At 42.3% G+C, this 20404-nt stretch overlaps 1 protein-coding gene and 1 pseudogene across 1 annotated transcript; one reads left to right on the top strand and one right to left on the bottom strand.

The window, feature by feature from the left end:
• The first annotated feature begins 220 nt into the window (after window positions 1-220).
• LOC113264211 (putative olfactory receptor 2B8) lies at window positions 221-1198 on the top strand. Its single transcript, XM_026511125.4, has one exon. It carries the CDS (start codon window positions 221-223, stop codon window positions 1196-1198), a length of 978 nt encoding a protein of 325 aa, XP_026366910.2.
• A 7846-nt stretch (window positions 1199-9044) lies between these two features.
• Window positions 9045-9998, bottom strand: LOC125283525 (putative olfactory receptor 2B8; annotated as a pseudogene).
• Between the last annotated feature and the right edge of the window lie 10406 nt (window positions 9999-20404).

The raw sequence follows: 20404 nt of genomic DNA, 5'->3' as shown, positions 1-20404 counted from the left end.
AGAGATCATGAATGTGCCAACCTCAGAGACTCCCTGGGAGAAAATGCATAGACCTTTTGGGCAGTGCCTGAAACACGGAAGATGCTTCTGTCCAGTGGCCATTTGTCACCCCCTTTCTCACCAACAAGGAAGACACTGTGCAAACCTCTCCGGCTCCCAACCGGACTCTAGCCGTGGGCTCTAGGAGAACAGAGGTGGACGGGACATGCACTAGAACACAATGGAGTCCCCCTTCTTGCGCAGGCGGAGTGCAGGGGAGAGAGCTAATGACAGCACCTTCTCAGGATTCCTCCTCCTGGGCTTCTCCAACAGGCCTCAGCTGGAGACGCCTCTCTTTGTGGTCATCCTGATCGTCTACTTCTTGAGCTTTCTCGGCAACGGCACGATTATACTTCTGTCTCGGACGGACCCTCGCCTGCACACCCCCATGTATTTCTTCCTCTCCAACCTCTCTTTCATGGACCTTTGTCTGACCACCTGCACCGTCCCCCAGACGCTGGCCAACCTCCAGGGGCGGGACAAGACCATCAGCTATGGTGGCTGCGTGACCCAGCTCCTCATCGCCCTGGGGCTGGGGGGCGTGGAGTGTGTGCTCCTGGCCGTCATGGCCTATGACCGCTACGCGGCCGTGTGCCGCCCCCTGCACTACCTGGCAGTGGTGCACCCGCAGCTCTGCCTGCGGCTGGTGCTGACGGCTTGGCTCACGGGCTTCGGCAACTCGGCGCTGCAGACAGCCCTGACCATGACGCTGCCGCTGTGCGGGAGACACCGGGTGGACCATTTCTTCTGCGAAGTGCCGGCGATGCTGAAGCTGGCCTGCGCCAACACCTCCGTCAACGAGGCTGAGCTCTTCACGGTCAGCGTCTTCTTCCTCGTGGTGCCGCTGTCGCTCATCGTAGTGTCCTACGGCCGCATCGCGCGGGCCGTCCTGACGATCACGTCGGCCCGGGGGAGGCGCAAGGCCTTCGGCACGTGCTGCGCGCACCTGGTGGTGGTGGTCGTCTTCTTCGGCACGCTCATCTCCATGTACCTCCAGCCCCCCTCCAGTTACTCGCAGGATGTGAACAAAAGCATCGCGCTCTTCTACACTCTGGTGACTCCCCTGCTGAATCCCCTCATTTACACTCTGAGGAACAAGGAGGTCAAGGGGGCACTGAGGAGACTGCTGCGGGCAAGCGCGGACTCGCGAGGGAGCTAACGCGGGGCTTGCGGGGCTGAGCGCTGGGGCGCGGGGGACTGCTGGGGACGCGAAGCCAGCTTTCACACACTTCAGCAGGTCCTCGGAAAGCACCTGCTCTGAACGAGGCCCTGTTCTAGGGACTTGAGATCTATCAGCAATCCAGACAAACACCCCTGTCCCCATGGAGCTGAACCTTCTAGAGGGGAGAATATGGTTTGAAGATGATGTGAAAATAAACTATGAAATACCATGTCTTGGAATCCTTCACAATAATGAGAGTCCACAAATTCGAAGTACAAACAACACGAATGATTCTCACAAACGCAACGTTGAGTGAAAGAAACCAGAATCTAAATGGTTACTACGGTTCAAATCTAATTATACCGGATGTACTCTTTATTCACGTAAAACACAAAACCAGGCCCAAGGAAACCACAGGTATTGGAAGTCAGAACAATGGATTCTCTCGGGAGTCGTGATTGGAAGGGGAAATGGGGGAGGGGAATTCCGGGGTTCTGCTTATATTCTAATTCTGGATCTGGATGCTATTTATAGAAGGTACACAATGTGTGAAAATTCATCAAACTTGACAGTGACGTTACTTCCATGCTCTGTATGCTTGTTGTACCTCAAATCATTTACTTTTAAAACGTTTGAAATAAGCTAGATATTAACATATACTGTGATACTAAATACATTAAGATTTGGGTTCCTTTCACTCCGTCGGGCTTTATATTCCACATGATCTATGTGACTTGGTTCCAGTGTACTGAACTGGTAGAATCCAAACCGTTTTGGATACCCGTGATATTTAGCCAACGAGAATGCACTTTACCTGGCTTTCCTTTGAAGACCTCAATCAAAGAGCATTGTACAGTGAGTTCTGGTGTCCTCTTCCTTCCAGGTGGATTCACTATTGTTTTTCTGGTCTCTAATTCATATATTTCTGTTCTGATCTTTGTTCTTTCCTTCCTTCTGCTAACTTTGAGCTTCGTATTTTACTAGTTCTTAAGGGAGTAAAGTTAGGCTATTTATTTGTTTGTTTGTTTTAAAGAAGTTAACTGTATTTTTTTATTATTAATTTGTTGGCTTGGAAATCAGTCAACTATAGAAAATCTACCGAGAATGTATTGCATTCTAGAGCCTACCTAGGGCCCATCAGAAAATTCTCTTGTCTAAATTTTTTATAAACACTAGCTGATAATCTGCATTTCACACTAGTGAAAGGGTCTGACCTAGTTGACAATTGTCAGATTTATTTGAGAATTCTTTTGCTAATGTGGGCTTTTATTGTGGTAAGCTTTCCCCTTAGATTGCTTTTGCAGCATCCCATAAATTTTAGTAAGTAGTGTTTGTATTTTCATTTTTTCAAGGTATTTCTTGATTTCCCTTCAATGTCCTCTTTGACCCATTGTTTTTGTTGTAGGGGGTGTTATTTAATTTTTCCTATGTAGAAATGTTTCAGCTTTCCTTTGATTAGGATTTTCAGTCTCATACCATTGTGATCAAAAGAAGATACTTACATGAATTCGATCTTCTTAAATTGCTAAGACTTGTTTTGTAAATTCTCGTGGACAAACTTCCTGGCGTGCTTGATAAGAATGTGTATTCTGCTGCCGTTGGATGAAACGGTCCATAGATCTCTGTTAAATGTTTTAGTCTAAAAATGACAAAAGCAGTATCGTTTGTCCCCAGGAGCTCTTGAGTGGGGCGAGATTCTATCAGTAGCAGATATTCCCACCTCCTCCACATAATTAATTGTTTTTTCTTTTAAGGGTCACCTGTAGGAATAAAGTGTCACCACATACAGTTGGGCACATTTGTACATATTTCAGAAAACATTGGAAATACGTCATTTGCAAGCCTGTCATCTCTAAGTAGGAGACACTACAGGAAATATATTTTCTTCTACTCTTCATCTCACAGAAGGGTTAAGAAATTGACCTCCAAGAGATTGCAGGTGGAGTCTGTGCTTTGTGCACGTGCAGATCTGTGTGTGATAACATATTAATATGTATGTTACTCCAATCTACATGCAAGCCAGACTGTAACATGTTATGGTGGCATATGAGCAGAAACATTCTCTGGGATGTATAGAATGGTCTTTCCAAGAAGAGCAGTGAAACCTGAGAGAGGTTGATTTCATGCTAAATATGACACATCGTGAGCCAACACGCTCCATTTAAATACATTAAAACACAGTTCTCATTTCCATAGAAAAATTAATAAAGTTTTCCAAAAGGAATCTTGCAAACCTGCTTCAATGTTTTGAAATGCTTTAAGTGGGGACTTAAAAATATATGGAAATCACTGTTTGTGACCTGCTATCACAGAATCGGGCAGGGGGAGGGAGGCTCCTGAGAAAGGCTTTGACAACTGATCGTGGCATCCCATCGATCATGACGATTCCAAGTAACGCAATCATTAGAAATGTCCAGGATGCTTCACTGAGACTAAAGACAAAGGTAGAAAAACTGAACAACTTCATTCTCAGAAGAGTTAAAGCTATCTTCAGAAATGGCTACTTAATTAGAAGAACTTACCCTTCTTAAAGACTTCATAGATTTAATTCCATTCACAATGTGTAAAATAAATCCAGCCAATAATGTAATTCAATAAATCAAATTTTTATACACAGACGAGGAAAAAATACCGAAAGCATCAAGGGGGAAAAAAGTCCATAACCTACAAGGGAAGACGGACAGATCAGGTTCGCAGCAAGTCTGTCCACAGAAACATGGCAGGCCAGAAAGAAGTGGAAGGAAATAGTCAATGTGCTGAATGAGAAAAATATGGCCAAGAATTCTTTATCCAGCAAGGCTGTCATTCAGAATAGAGGCGAGATAAAGAGTTTCTGGGACAAACAAAAACAAAAGGAGTTGGCGACCACTAAATTAGCCCTGCAAGAAATTTTAAGGGGGACTCTTTGAGTGGAGAAACAAAAAAAGACCAAAAACAACAACGACTAGAAAGGACCAGAGAACATCACCAGAAACACCAACTCTACAGGTAACACAATGGCATCAAATTCGTATCTTTCAATAATTACTCTGAATACATTAATGGACTAAATGCTCCAATCCAAAGACAAAGGGTATCAGAATGGATAAAAAAGCAAGATCCATCTATATGTAACCTACAAGACACTCATCTTACACCTAAAGACACCTGTGGATTGAAAGTGAGGGGATGGAGGACCATCTATCATGTTAATGGACATCAAAAGAAAGCTGGAGTAGCCATCCTTATAACAGACAAACCAGATTTTAAAACAGAGACTGTAACAGATAACGTAGGGTGTTATATTATAATTAAGGTGTCTATCCATCAAGAAGATCTAACCTCTGTAAATATTTATGTTCCCAATTTGGGAGCACCCGAGAATATTAATCAATTAATCATAAATATAAAGAAACTCATTGATAATAATACAATAAGAGGAGGGGACTTTAACACTCCACTTACAGCAATGGACAGATCGTCTAAGCAGAAGATCAACAAGGAAACAAGGGCTTTGAATGACACGCTGGACCAGATGGACGTCACAGATATATTCAGAGCACTTCATCCTAAAGCAGCAGAGCACACATTATTTTCGAGTGCACATGGAACATTCTCCAGGGTAGATCGCGTACTGGGTCACAGACCAGCCCTCCACAAGTACAAAAAGGTTGAGATCATACCATGCTTATTTTCAGACCACAGCACAATGAAGCTTGAAGTCAACCACAAGAAAAAATCTGGAAAGACCACAAATACATGGAGGTTAAAGACTATCCACTGCAGAATGAATGCATTAGCCAGGAAATTAAAGAGGAAATTTAAAAATACATGGATGCAAATGAAAAGGAAAACAGGATGGTTCAAAACATGGGGAATGCCTCAAAGGCGGTCCTAAGAGGGAAGTATATAGCAGTGCAGGCCTTCCTCAAGAAACATGAGAAGTCTCAAACAACAACCTAACCTCGCACCAAAAGGAGCTGGAAAAAGAACACCAAAAAAAGCCTAAACCCAGGAGGAGAAGGGAAATAATAAAGGTTAGAGCAGAAATAAAAGATGTAGAAACAAAAAGAAAACAGTAGGACGAATCAAGGACACTGAGAGCTGGTTCTTTTTAAAAAAAATTTTTTTTAATTTAAATTCAATCAGTTAACATATAATGTATTATTAGTTTCAGAGGTAGAGGTCAGTGATTCATCAGTTGTTTATAATGCCCAGTGCTCATTCCATCACATGCCCTCCTTAATGCCCATCCCGCAGTTACCTCATCCCCCACCCCCTCCCTTCAGCAACTCTCAGTATGATTAAGTGTGTCTCATGGTTTGTCTCCCTCTCTGATTTCATCTTGTTTTATTTTTCCTCTTTTCCCCATGATCCTCTGTTTTGTTTCTTAAATTCCACATATCAGTGAGATCATATGATAATTGCCTTTCTCTGATTGACTTATTTAGCTTAGCATAACACCGTCTAGTTCAACCCACGTCATCGCAAATGGCAAGGTTTCATTGTTTTGATGGCTGAGTCGTATTTCATTGTATATATATACCACCTCTTCTTTATTCAGTCATCTGTCAATGGATATCTGGGCTCTTTCCATAGTTTTTCGATTGTGGACACTGCTGCTATAAACATTGGGGTGCATGTTTATAGGGTCACTACATTTGTACCTTTGGGGCAAATACCTAGTAGAGCAATTGCTGGGTCATAGAGTAGCTCTATTTTCAAGTTTTTGAGGAATCTCCATACTGTTTTCCAGAGTGGCTGCACCTGTTTGCATTCCCACCAAGAGTGGAAGAGGTTTACCCTTTCTTCACATCCTCAGCAGCATCTGTCGTTTTCTGACTTGTTAATTTTAGCCATTCTGACTGGTGTGAGGTGGCATCTCACTGTGGTTTTGATTTGTGTTTCCCTGATGCCGAGTGACGTTGAGCATTTTTTCATGTGTCTGATGGCCATTTGTATGTACTCTTTGGATAAATGTCTGTTCATGTCTTCTGTCCCTTTCTTGATTGGATTATTTGTTTTCTGGGTGTTAAGTTTGATAAGTTCTTTATAGATTTTGGATACTAGCGCTTTATCTGATAAGACATTTGCAAACATTTTCTCCCATTCTATTGATTGTCTTTACGTTCCGGGGACTGTTTCCTGCTGTGCAAAAGATTTTTTCTTGATGAAGTCCCAATAGTTCATTTTGCCTTTGTTTCCCTTTCCTTTGGAGACGTGTCTAGCAAGAAGTTGCTGTGGCAGATGGCAAAGAGGTTACTGCCTATGTTCTCTTCTAGGATTTAAATGGATTTCTGTCTCACATTTAGGTCTTTCACCCATTTTGAGTCTAGTTTTGTGTATGGTATAAGAAAATGGTCCAGTTTATTCATCTCCACATGGCTGTCCAATTTTCCCAACACCATTTGTTGAAGAGACTGTCTTTTTTCCACTGGATAGTCTTTCCTGCTTTGTTGAAAATTAGTTGACCATAGAGTTGAGGGTCCATTTCTGGGTTCTCTATTCTGTTCCACTGATCTATGCGTCTGTTTTTGTGCCAGTACTATGCTGTCTTGAGGATTACAGCTTTGTAATAGAGCTTGAAGTCTGGCATTGTGATGCCACCAGTTTTGGTTTTCTGTTTCAACATTTCTTTGGCTATTCAGGGTCTTTTCTGATTCCATACAGACTTAAGGAGTATTTGTTCCAGCTCTGGGAAACAGTTGATGGTATTTTGATCAGGATGGCATTGAATGTACAGATTGCTCTGGGCAGCATAGACATTTTCACAATATTTGTTCTTCCAATCCCTGAGTATGGAATGTTTTTCCATTTCTTTGTGTCTTCCTCAATTTCTTTCATTAGTGTTCTATGGTTTTCTTAGTACAGATACTTTGCCTCCTTGGTTAGGTTTATTCCTAGCTATATTATAGTTTTGGGTGCAATTGTAAATGGGATCGACTCCTTAATTTCTCTTTCTTCAGTCTCATTGTTAGTGTATAGAAATGCAACTGACTTCCATGCATTGATTTTATATCCTGCCACAATAGCCAACTGCTGAATTCCTGTATGAATTCTAACAGTTTTGAGGTGGAGTCTTTTGGATTTTCCACATAGAATATCATGTCATCTGTGAAGAGTGAGAGTTTGACTTCTTTAATGATTCTGATGCCTTTTATTTCTTTTTGTCGTCTGATTGCTGAGGCTAGGACTTCCAGTACTACGATGAGCAACAGTGAGGACAGTGGGCATCCCTGCCATGTTCCTGACCTTAGAGGGAAAGCTCTGTTTTTCCCCATTGAGAATGATACTCTCTGTGAGCTTTTCATAGATGGATTTTATGATTTTGAGGAGTGTTCCCTCCACCCCTGCACTGTGAAGAGTTGTAATCAAGAAATGATGCTATACTTTGACCAGTGCTTTTTCTGCATCAATTGAGAAGATCATATAGTTCTTTTCTTTTATTTTATTAATGTAGTGATCATATTGATTGATTTCTGGATATTGAACAACCTTGCAATCTAGGAATAAATCGCACTTGGCCGTGGTGAATAATCCTTTTAATGTATTGTTGGGTCCTATTGGCCAGTATTTTGGGGAGAATTTTTGCATCCATGTTCATCAGGATATTGGTCTGTAATTCTCTTTTTTGGTCGGGTTTTTTAAAATGCATTTTTATAATATGTTCCTGCATTCAAAATTGTATGGGGCCTTTGGCAGATGTGAGATAGAAAAGCATTGATCGGGGGTGCCTGGGTGGCTCAGTCATTAAGTGTCTGCCTTTGGCTCAGGTCATGATCCCAGCATCCTGAGACTGAGATCTGCGTCAGGCTCCCTGCTAGGCCAGGAGCCTGCTTCTCCCTCTCCTGCACCCCCTGCTTGTGTCCTCTTTCTGTCAAATAAATATAATCTTAAAAAAAAAAAAAGCATTGATCAGTTGATGCCTCAATCAAAGAATTTATAAAATGGTATGAAGACAGTATCGAAATGTATTTTACCCTTGAAACTTTTGCTGCATTATTGTAGTGAAAATGAATAGAATATAAAATAGGATTTGGGTCATATACTGTCCAGATATGATAATGTCCTCAAAAGTCATTTTTAATGAAGAGGATGGTTTGCAAGCTGCATAACCAACTTGTGGACCTCACATCGGTGCTTCTCCTACCTCGCACAAAATTACACGTAAGCACCACTTCATGTATCACCAGCTGAAGCTCCCAATGTCACAGGCAGGTAAACATCACACCCTCCTCCTTCTGTGACAGAAGGCTACATAAAACCACTGTCACACTGGTGACATCACACTGGGGCCTGAAATTTGAATGGATTTATCAGGATTGATGTTAGAAGGTTTTTCTTCGAGCTAAAAGTTTGTTTTTCCCACAGTTGCCCACCTACTTCTATGAAAACGCTGTGATACAGTCCACCGATGGACCTCCTAATAGAGCCACAGTCACAAAATATAAGAGTAAGTGATATGTCTCCAACAACTGCCAGAAAATGTTAAAATGTTAATATTTCTTGTAGCGTTTTTTTGGTTCCTATTCTTATTCTCCCTATGCCTATATAGTATGTGGGTGGATGTCTACTTGCAAGTAGAATTGGAATAGTGTTCCCAAATGGTTGGGGGGGATGGTTAAGAAAAACCTGTGGAGCTTTTTATAATAACGACATGATGCAGGTGCTCTAGGGTCACCAGTGAGCATCTCCGGAGGCGGCAGGAGTCCCTGGACTTAGATTGTGAGCGCCCACATTAAAGCGTCAGGTGAGGGAATTCCCTTGAGACATGTCAGGGGAGATTCTGGGTGTCATGAGGAAGACACAATCATCTTAGAAGCTCTGGCAGTGAAAGTTTCCCATTACAGGGTCTTCCTCCCAGTCATCTGGAGTCATGGCCCCTGCAAAGCACCTTCTTCATTGCTCCCGTCACATCCTTGTTCCGCAGTGTATATATGACGGGGTTGACCATGGGGGTGACGATGGTGTAGAACAGAGAAACGAACTTGCCCTGATCCTGGGAGTAGTTGTTGCTGGGCTGGAGGTAAGCGTAGATGGCCGTGCCATAGAACAGGGAGACCACCGTGATGTGGGACCCACATGTCCCAAACGCTTTCCTCTGCCCTGCAGATGACTTTATTCTTAAGACTGCCCTGACAATCCGACCATAGGAGACCGTGATTAAGGCCACAGGGATGAGGAGAATCATTACACCGACAAAGAAGAGCACAGACTCATTCACAGTGGTGTCAACACAAGCAAGCTTGAGCAGTGGGGGGACCTCGCAAAGGAAATGGTCTATTTTATTTCTCCCACAAAATGGTAAAAGGAAGGTGAGCACTGTCTCCAGTGAGGAGTTGGCAAAACCAATGAACCACGATGCGGAAGCCATGAGGGCACAGAGACGGGGGTGCATGACCACTGTGTAGTGCAGGGGCCTGCAGATGGCTGCATAGCGGTCAAATGCCATGACTCCTAAGAGAATGCATTCTGTCGATCCCAACCCTAGAGAAACAAACATCTGAGCCACACAGCCGCCAAAGGAGATAGACTTGTCTGCTCCCCTGAGATGAACCAGGAGCTGTGGGACAATGCTTGTTGTGTAGCACAGGTCCAGAAAGCTCAGGTTGGAGAGGAAAAAGTACATGGGAGTCTGAAGATGGGGGTCCAGGTGGGACAAGGCAATGATGGTGGTGTTTCCCAGCAGAGTGAACAGATAGAAGATCAGAAGAACCACGAAGAGGACGAGCTCCAGCTGAGGCCGGTCTGAGAAACCCAGCAGGACAAACCCAGTGAAAGAACTGCCATTTTTCTGTTCCATCGTCTGTTAGCACATGTTTCCTGTCAGGACCAAGCATTTAGCAAGTTTTAAAAGAAATGTTTTTAAAAAAGAAACAGTTGGCAGGGGGCAGAGTGGATCTATCATGTTACAAGACATGGCGATGGGGTTTTCTCAGTAACTGTTTGAATAAGTGATGTACTCAGTTATATTGACATAGTTTATATCATGATAGGTCCACATAATCACCAAAAGTAAATCATTTAATATTTATATAAGAAAAATGAAACAATGGCCCTTGTGTTTGCATCATAGATACAAAAGGTCTTTCAGTCTGAGCTTAACAAGACTTAAAGTACTATAAATATGTACATACATTTTAGAGAGAATGTAAATGAGGGGAAAAGAGGGAGAGCCATCAGAAAGAATCAGAAGGAGATGCAGACAGAGGGAGAGACATTATTGTAAATACGTATCTCATGATTCTACACAATTAGATTTGCACACGCCTCACATACAATAGAATATAATACAACATAATCTCAAAAATACATTCAGATGCAGGAATTTAAGACCTAGAATGTACTTATACACAGAATTCAATCGCATTCAAAATATCACTACTAGTTCTGCATATAAAATTTTAGCAGAATTGACTCTCTCATATATTTCTAAAAGATATCCCTTTGTAATTTGTGTGGTAACAGAACAATTAAATACTCCATGTGGGAGAACCTAAACACAGCACCATCTAAATACAGTGCTTCACTTTTTCCTAAACATGTTTAAAATTACTGTACCAATTTATCAATTTACCAATTTATTTTTTAACTCTGAAAATTCATTGGTAATTCATAAGTAGAATCAGAACTCTAAAATCCAGTGGCCAACACTTTCCTTTTCGTTCTGCAGATTTCTATTTCACACATTACCAGCTAGAGTTTTAAAATTCCTGAAAGAGGTAGGATTATTCCCTGTCAACATTCTAATCACAATAAACATTTTCGAGACTTATCCAATTGTGTAATCTATGTACAAAATATAATGCTTTACATCACTTCCTATGATACAATAATTAAGTAGATAATAACTTAGAGCTAAAGACAGATATATTCTCAAAGCAAAGACCGGTCAAAGCATTATAAAGAACACCTTAAATTAGTACAAGGAAAGGCATAAAGAAAAGGATATTTGGGTATTATACAAAATCTTAGACACCTGTCGACATCGGGCTAATTATCACATTTCTGGAAGCTCTCTTCAAAGGTTAGTGACCCTGGACCCAACACATGGCCGGCTCTCAGGTGAGTCTGACGACCATTGTCACCCAGCTGCTTAGCCCTGAAGAAGCACGGTTCTGTCCCAACCAAACGGACGTCAGAGAATGAGTGTTCCAGCTCTATCCTGGTCAAATGGTTAGGCATACACTACATTTTTAGTTCTTCTAAGACTTTTAAAATCAGAGTTGGGTTTGATTCTGGACCCACTGATGGGAGAAAGAAATGGTACAAAACTGGCATAAAATAAATGTCCATAAAACCCCAATAAAGAATGTAGTAATTCACACTATGTTATACCTCCTTTGATTTCCTATAAAGATGTATTCAGGGATATCCACACAAAAAAAGCTATACACAAAAAATTTCTTGATAGAATTAATATATAAAAGTATTTGAGACCGTCTAAATGTGTACAGCAGGGTGTATCCCCCGAGTCACACCTGCTCAGAAGAGAAAAAAACCAAATCATGGTTCCATCTCCTGCACACATGCACATACATTTATCTGATAATAAATTGCTGGCATGTTTAAATGTGCCTGAGAGGGGCGCCTGGGGGGCTCAGTCAGTTCAGTGTCTGCCTTCAGCTCAGGCCATGATCTCAGGGTCCTGGGGTCAGGCCCCATGTTTTGTCCCTGCTCAATGCGGACTCTGCTTTTTCCTCTCCCTCTGCACCCCCCCCCCACGCTCATGTGCTCTCTCTCACTCTCTCTCAAGCAGATAAATAAAATCTCAAAAAAAATAAAAATAAAAAATAAATATACCTAAGAATGGTAGCACTCGCCATGGTGAAGGAAGGTAACTCATCCAAGAGAAAAATGAATCCCATCACGTACCGTTAGAATAGAATAATGATATATTTTAATATTATCATCTCAATTAGGACTAAGAAGATAGGTTAGGAAAGAGAAAACCCTGATAAAATGAACTTCTGCAAATGATTTGCTGCTTTACAAGATTATATATGAGTGTATTAGCACCGCGTACCAGTCTGAATGGCTAATATTAACAAGTCGGGAAATAACAAATGTTGCAGAGGATGTGAAGAAAGTGGAATCCTCTTACACTGTTGGTGGGAATGCAAGCTGGTGCAGCCACTCTGGAAAACAGTATGGAGGTTCCTCAAGAAGTTAAAAATGGAGCTACCCTAGGACCCAGCAATTGCACTACTGGGTATTTACCCCAGAGATACAAATGTAGTGATCTGAAGGGGCGCCTGCACCCCAATGTTTATAGCAGCAATGTCCACAATAGGCAAACTATGGAAAGAGCCCACCTGTCCAATGACAGACGAATGGGTAAAGAAGAGGTATATTATATGCAACGGAATATTACTCAGCCATCAAAAAAAAATGAAATCTTACCATTTCCAACAATGTGGATGGAACTAGAGGGTATTATGCTAAGAAAAATAAGTCAGCCAGAGAAAGACAACTATCGTATGATTTCACTCATATGTGGAATTTAAAAAACAAGATAGGATCATAGGGAAAGGGAGGGAAAAATAAGAGAAGATGAAATGAGAGAGGGAGACAAACAGTAAGAGCCTCTTAACTGTAGGAAACAAACTGAGGGTTGCTGGACATTAAGGAGGGCACGTGATGTAATGAGCACTGCGTATTGTATAAGACTGGTGAATCACTGACCTCTACCTCTGAAATCAATAATATAGTATATGTTAATTAATTGAATTAAAATAAGATAAAATTTTTCAAAAAGATTGTATATATGTGTGTATGTGTGTATATATATATATCTAAAGGAATGTTGAATGACTACCTATCTCACCGGTATGAAAATTGATATGATTTTAAGTTGAGAAATAATATCAGAAAAGCAGCTGCCCATCAAGAGAGAAAAAAGAATGTGACTGTCTCTGCATGTTACAATTGTTCCAGTGCCTTCCTGGGGAGCACCCTGGGAGGGAACTGAAATACTCATGTCATAGTCTACCATATTACTTTTATTTTTTCTCATTACATTCAGGAAAACTGTTATCCTTTAGTGACACTGCGTATGGGAAAGACCAGGCTGTGCATTGGCTTCTCCCATCGAGCCTCAAGGGCATGTTCTGTGACCTGGGTCACGTTGTTCCTTCCTCCTCCCATCCCGGGCATCTGTCCCTCTCCAACCTGTGTGCCCCGCCTCAGAGTGCAATCTTGTGAGACAAAGAATGTTTGCACTGAGGTTAATGAGAAATTCCATTTCATCTCTTTCTGCGGATTGTGTAATTAGATTAAGAACCATCATCTATGTGTAGGTAAGCGTCAAAAGTCTGAATGCAGCAAGAGACATTGATTACTCTAAGAAAAACTATGTAAGTAATTCTGGCTGGAAATATGAAACACACTCATGCTAGGTAAGGAGCACAGAATGGTGTCCCTAGTAACTATCATGATAGGATGTGGTACAGGGAAATGCAGTTACAAATCCACACATAAATTATTACTTTGCATAAAGAAAAATTAATACTTCAAAAAAGCACAGGTAGTGTTCTATGGGAAAAAAGTTATTAGGTAAAATAAAAAATAGATTCCACAAAAAAAGATGGATTTCTATGTAATGATTACCATAAAAAAGAATATAATAGGAAATGACATCTCACAAGAACACAATTTTATAATAATTAAGAGAACAGACATCAAATGAAAGAAGTTAAGAGCCATTATCATAAGTGTTCAATGCTGACAGATAAGCCCACTGATTATAGTGGAAGAATACATGTTTCCACAAAACCGGATGCTCCGTGTGTACTACACATTTTAAAGGCCAAAGATCTCAAGAAAATGTCTGTGTTGAAGATATTTCAAGTATATAACAGTCAAGGATATATTTGACATACAAACCCTGCCCTACCCAGTTCCTGAATGATCCTGAAAGAGTGTTGGCAGTGGTAGGAATGAGTCGCTATTGCTTTAATAATGTGACCGTGTCCTAGGTCTGAGCTGACCCAGATCTACCAGAACAGCCCCCGAGGACAATGCAGGAGGAGCTGATGAGGGGAATGCAGCTGTCACAACACGGGAAATGACAGGTCTAATGAACATGGACAGTGCTTTCCAGCAGGTTCCACGGGAGAAGAGGATCAAGTAGGATTTCCCCTGCATGTGGTTTGTTCAGGGAATGCTCTCAGGATAAAGGGGATGAGGGAACAAAACAGAGCAGAGAACGTTGCTAAGCAAGGATGTGGGCTCAGGTGGACTATGGCCCGAGCCTGATCCCCTAAGAAGCGGGACAGGACTCTCCCACACAAGCAGCCATCGGTGCTGGTGGAAACCCGCGTCCTCGCTGTCTGATACCGGAGCCGCTATCCACATGTCACCACCTGCGCATTTAAAACGTCCTCGCTGAGAAACTGAATTTTGTATTTTATTTAATGCTAATTAATTTAAATGTAAATGGCTTCCCGTGGCTACTTACTCCCGTATTGGACAGCCCAGCTCTGGAGCATGAATTGCAGCAGATTTCGTCCTGCCTGGGCATTGGCAGCCTTTGTCTACCCCACGAGCCTGTCACTGGCTGTGAGCTGCCCCCACCGTGTTCCTGAGATCCCCTGGCACAGTGGCTCCCCTTCAGCTGAGGGCCAATCTCTGAGAAGGGAATGGCTGTGAACCCTGCAGCCCGTATTCCTAACACATCGGGCAAGGACCGGAGCAGCAGCTAGGGAAAGAGGGTCTGAGCAGGACACCAAGAGCATCACGCAAGAGTCCATTCCCGATCCCGTGCGAGGAGACAAGGATGGAGCCCAGTGTCCAAACAGAGAAGCACCGACACAATAGTCACAACATAGAACTCCCCTGTTGTATTTACAACATAGCATATTTAAAATTCCACAATATTTTAGATAATTTGGTAATGCATAAGGGAGAAAATGAAGATTAGGAAATAATAAATAGTGAGAATGTGTTTTATGCCTAGAGAACAAACATTATCAAATTTCACAGACAACAAGGATCAATGGGAAAGCGGGGAAGCATGGAGTCTAATACTGTCACACATATGCATACTCTCTTATTCTATTACTGAAGGGCATATGTTATTACCACTAAATATGCATATTTAAATTATTTTCCACATGTTCATGCACAGGTATAATGAATGTACTAGAGTAGAATGAAATGTCTGGGAACGACTCAATGGAGTCTATAATGAACAATTTAATGTAGTTCTTGTATTTGGTGAACCTCCACTGTCTGTTTCTTTAGATAACGGACCATATATGCGAACAAATATAGCTTTTACAATTGCAGCTGAAAAGAAACTACCAATTCCTAAAGCAGCACAGAGACCGAGTTCCATTTCACTCACCTTTGTTCACCTTCTCCGCGGGTTCTAGCTAGTTCCCTACCTCCTTTCCAAGTCACTGCCTACACACAGTACTGGGACTGGCACTGGGACATGCAGAATCAGTTGTATGCAGTAAATGCAAAGGTTGGCTACACCAGCACTGGCTTATCCACCGATTTTTCCTAAATAAAAGGACGCTTTCTCACGATGACTTCACGTGTCTTCAGGTGGACAGAGATGTGCACGTTGCCTCTAGGACGTAGGAGATGAAGGCAATAGCGAACTCTCACTATGGTTTCCCGAATGTAATGACCTGCCTGGTGACAGTGAGACCCTCATGAGCACAGGAGAGGGTGCTGTGACCCTCGGCTGTGGCTGGGCTGACACTGAGAAGCACATGTGTTTCCCTGGCTGACGTCTCTGAGGAGCAGACGCCCCACACTGTTAATTAGCCGTCTCGCTGAGCGGTCCAGAGGTGACAGTCCTCAGGGAGAATGAAGATCAAGGACAACGCCAGAGGAGACCTCATCTGTCTCTTTTGTTTTTTCACGTATTTCACAGAGGACAAATCCCTCCCCCCCCCCCAGCTACCTTCGTCTCATCTGTGAACGTCCCAGATGTTTTACAAAACACCGAACATTTTTTTGTCATAACTGCCCAAATTTTACATGTAAATAGATAAGAGTCCCTTCAGTTACTTAAATTTAAATGTAAATATGTGAATAAATTCTTAATTTAATTTCATTCATAGCCAGTATATGGATTACAAACCTTATTATTAGGCACATTCTTATCTTTATCATGAATATAAAGGAGAGCAACCAAATTCTACCAAACCACTTTTTTCTTTTTAGATTTTATTTATTTATTTGAGGGAGAGAGAACGAGAAAGAGAGAGAGAGCATGAGAGGGGGAAGATCAGAGGGGGAAGCAGACTCCCTGCCAAGCAGGGACCCCGATGCGGGACTTGATCCCAGGACTCCAGGATCATGCCCTGAGCTGAAGGCAGTCGCTTAACCAACTGAGCCACCCGTATGCCCTCTATAAAACTTCCAATACCGCTAAGGGAAAATAAAATCTCGTATCGTCTAGAACACTGACCAGTTAATATTGATAGGGTTTTTTATTATTATTGTGTTCAATTAGCCAACATGCAGTTCACCATTACTTTTGATGTAGTGTTCAATGATCTACTAGTTGCATGTAACACCCAGCACTCATCACAACACGTGCCCTCCTTAATGCCCATTAGATTTTAATGAGGTACTCACAATTTTAAAAATTGTCTTTTTTTAATCAGCCTTTGCATTTAAGTTCCAAATGGTTTTGACTTTACCAGGATAGTTAAAATAATCACTACAGAAAAATGGAAGGAAGCTGATGGGTGGTTTGTAGCTGTTTCTGCTAGATCTGTACTTCCAGCTTCATTAATCATGTTCGGCCTAGAGAGATAAACTACTTCCTGCTACAAACATTCTTACATTTGAATTTTCTCACTTACTCCCAGGCCAGTTCGCTTCCATCGGAGACTTAGAGGGAGAGCTGGCAAGGACACTGCACTGCGGGGTCCTGAAGAGGGAGGGAGTCACAGACCTGCTATGAATGCTTTGCATCCCGGGCCCCAGTCACTCCCAGGCTTACACACTCAAATTGCTTTGATAATAGTGTGGCCTTATCTAGTGATGCTGACCCACACTCACTTCCCTAGATGCAGTATTACCTAGGACAATATTCGGTCACCTGCCCCAAGACACGCATATAAGATCACTCCACAGTAGCGTCATTGGTATTAACAAAACCTGGACAAATTCGAATGCCCATCGACAGTAAAATGTGTAAATCTGGCCTGTTCATATGAAAGAGTACTCCACGGCAGTATGAATAAAACTACAGCAAAACAAATTGAAACACATTTTTCACACAAAATGCTGAGGCAAGGATGCAAGTTAGAAAGTAATCGATCCGAGGGGGGCACGATAGCAGCAGAGTGGGGGACCTGGTTTCATCTGGTCCCTCGAATTTAGCTGGCTATCTATCAAACCAGTCTGAACACTCATGAATTCAACCTGAGATGTAAGAAGCTTTATCTGGATCTCTACAAGCAAAAAAATGACTACTTTTGCAAGGTAGGGAGTGTGGAATCTTGACTCTTCCGGGGAAATGTCAGAAGATGAATGGAGGGGGTGGGAGTGTCCATAAACCAGGCACTAGACAGTGACATAACACCGGAGCAAAAAATGGAGACCCTTGGAAATCTGCTCCAGTGAGAGACATCCTTCCTGAAATGGGCTCGGGGGGGAAGAGGGCAGAATTCTAGGTGGATCATTGTGCTCTCAGGATTCCAGGAGACTCGGAAAGAATGGGGGAGCCTGAATGGACAGAGTGCCCAAGCAGTGGAGTGGGGAGACTGGTTATGGTCAAAGAGTCTAGAAGGGACTCTCAGCTCCGGTCACCACAAACCACGAGCCAGGCCGGTGGGGAGTCCACTCTCTGTCTGAGCACCCTGAGAAAGGCTAGAAGGTGCAGGCTGTTGAACATCCCAGGGAACGGCTTGCACCCATGACAGGGCCACAGCTCTCAGGGCGGTGTGGCCCATGAAAGGACACTGGGGCAGCCCCAGCCATGAGCTGGGAGCCGTGGAAGAGGGTGCCCATGCGAGCCCATGGCTGATCGCAATTGCAAAGTCACAAAGTGCAGAGACACTCACGGTTCCCTGAACTCCCCCAGGAGAGGTGCCGCAGGCACGAATAGCACTAGTCTGTGGAGTTTCGTACACACAGAAATGGAGACGGTTTGACCTGGAGGATTTACTGAAGAAAGGGGAACATGACCTTGCAGCTCTGGGCCAGAGATTCACGCATGACCATGTTTGCCTTTTAAAGAGAAGCAGAAAGTCGCCAGGGAACAAAAGGCACATGGAGGACCTGTTCACATTAAGCCCATCCCCGTGACAAGGGGTGGGGCAACGCCACCCAGGCAAAAAGCCTGAGAAGGCAACCTTCAGACCCCTCCCCCAGAAGACAGACTGGAAGAACAGGGGAACGAAACGCTTATTTCCCACGGGACTGTAAAACTCCAGCAACAAGGGAAAATAGTATAGGGAGCTCTAGGTGTTGCCTCATGACTCATTCATACTTCAGGCTAAAATACTACATCTCTTTTTTGTTTCTTTTCTTTTTCTTCTTTTTTTTCCCCTGTTACCATTTCAAATAGATTCTTATTTCTCAACTTATGGTTTTAAATCGCTTTTTAACCTTTTTTTTACATCTCCGTATTATAGATTTATGGCCCATAGTAGCCCGTTTTTCAGTCTATTCAATTTTATTTTGATATATATACATAAGTTCTGATTTCTTTGCAATTTTGGGATATAGTGTCTTCTAACACAGAGACCAAAGATCAATCAGGAACAGGAAGATCACCCTGCTTTGTCCACCCTGAGAGATTATAATCTCGCCCCCCCCCCTTTTTAAATTGTTTTGGATCACCTAGGCTTGGTTTATGTATCTGTGGTAGCTTCCGACCACTTCAGATTTGTTCTAGGGCACATTTTGTTTTGGTTGTTCTTGATATATTGGACTCTGTTCATTTGCTCAATCATTCCTCGACAGAATGACTAGGAGGAAGAACTCTCAACAAAGAAAACAACCTGAGACAATGTCTTCTGCCACAGAACTAATGGATATGGATATAAGCAAGATGTCAAAGATAGAACTCAGGATAGCAATCATAAAGTCAAGTGCTAGGCTTAAAAAAAAAAATCATTAGCGACAATATAGAATCTCTAAGAGTAGAATTCAGGTCTAATCAGGCCAAACTAAAAAATGCTCTGAATGAGATGCAGTCTAAACTGCATACTCTAAACTTCAGGGTAAATGAGGCAGAAGAGAGAATCAGTGATCTAGAAGATAAGTTGATGTAAAGGAAGGAAATTGAGGAAAAGAGAGATAAGCAGCTAGTAGCCCCTGAAAATAGACTTAGATTAATGATGCCATGAAATGTTCCAATGTCAGAATTATTGAGATTCCCGAGGGGGTGGGTGGAGAGAGAGAGGGCTAGAAGGTATATTTCAGCAAATCATAGCTGAGAACACCCCCAATTTGGTGAAGGAAACAAACATTCCTGTCCAAGAGGCAGAGAGGACCCCTCCAAAATCAATAAAAATACATCAACACTCCAACATATAAGAATGAAGCTCGCAAATCTTACAGCCAAAGAATCTATCCTGAGAATAGCTAGGGAGAGGAGTTTCCTTATATATGGAGGGAGAACATCAGACCTATCCATAGGGACCTGGCAAGCCAGAAAGGGCTGGCAAGACATATTCAGGGCACTAAATGAAAAGAACCTGCAGCCAAGAATACTTTATCCAGCAAGGCTGTCATTCAGAACAGATGGAGAAATAAAGAGCTTCCAGGACAGAGAGAAACTAAAAGAATATGTGACCACCAAGCCAGCCCTGCAAGAATATTAAGGGGGATTCTATACACAAAGAGAGACCCCAATAGTCACAGAGACCAGAAAGAAACAGAAACTCTATAGAAAGGGGTACTTTATAGGCAACACAAGGGCACTAAATTCACATCTTTCAATAGTTACTCTGAATGTAAATGGGCTGAATGTGCCTATGAGAAGAAACAGGGTTTCAGATTGGATAAAAAAGCAGGACCCATCCATAACGCTGTCTACAAGAGACTCATTTTGAACCTAGAGACACCTCCAGATTGAATGTGAGGGGATGGAGAACCATTTAACATGTCAATGGACCTCAAAAAAAGGCTGGGGTAGCAATGCTCATATTAGACAGATTAGATTTTTTTTTTTAATTAATTTATTTTTTTTTTAATGATTTTTTATTATATTATGTTAGTCACCATACAGTACATCCCCGGTTTCCG

Source organism: Ursus arctos, unplaced genomic scaffold (assembly GCF_023065955.2).
Source record: "Ursus arctos isolate Adak ecotype North America unplaced genomic scaffold, UrsArc2.0 scaffold_31, whole genome shotgun sequence".
Taxonomy (NCBI): Eukaryota; Metazoa; Chordata; class Mammalia; order Carnivora; family Ursidae; genus Ursus; species Ursus arctos.
The sequence above is the reverse complement of the archived record's forward strand: the minus strand, read 5'-3'. Positions and strand labels throughout refer to the sequence as shown.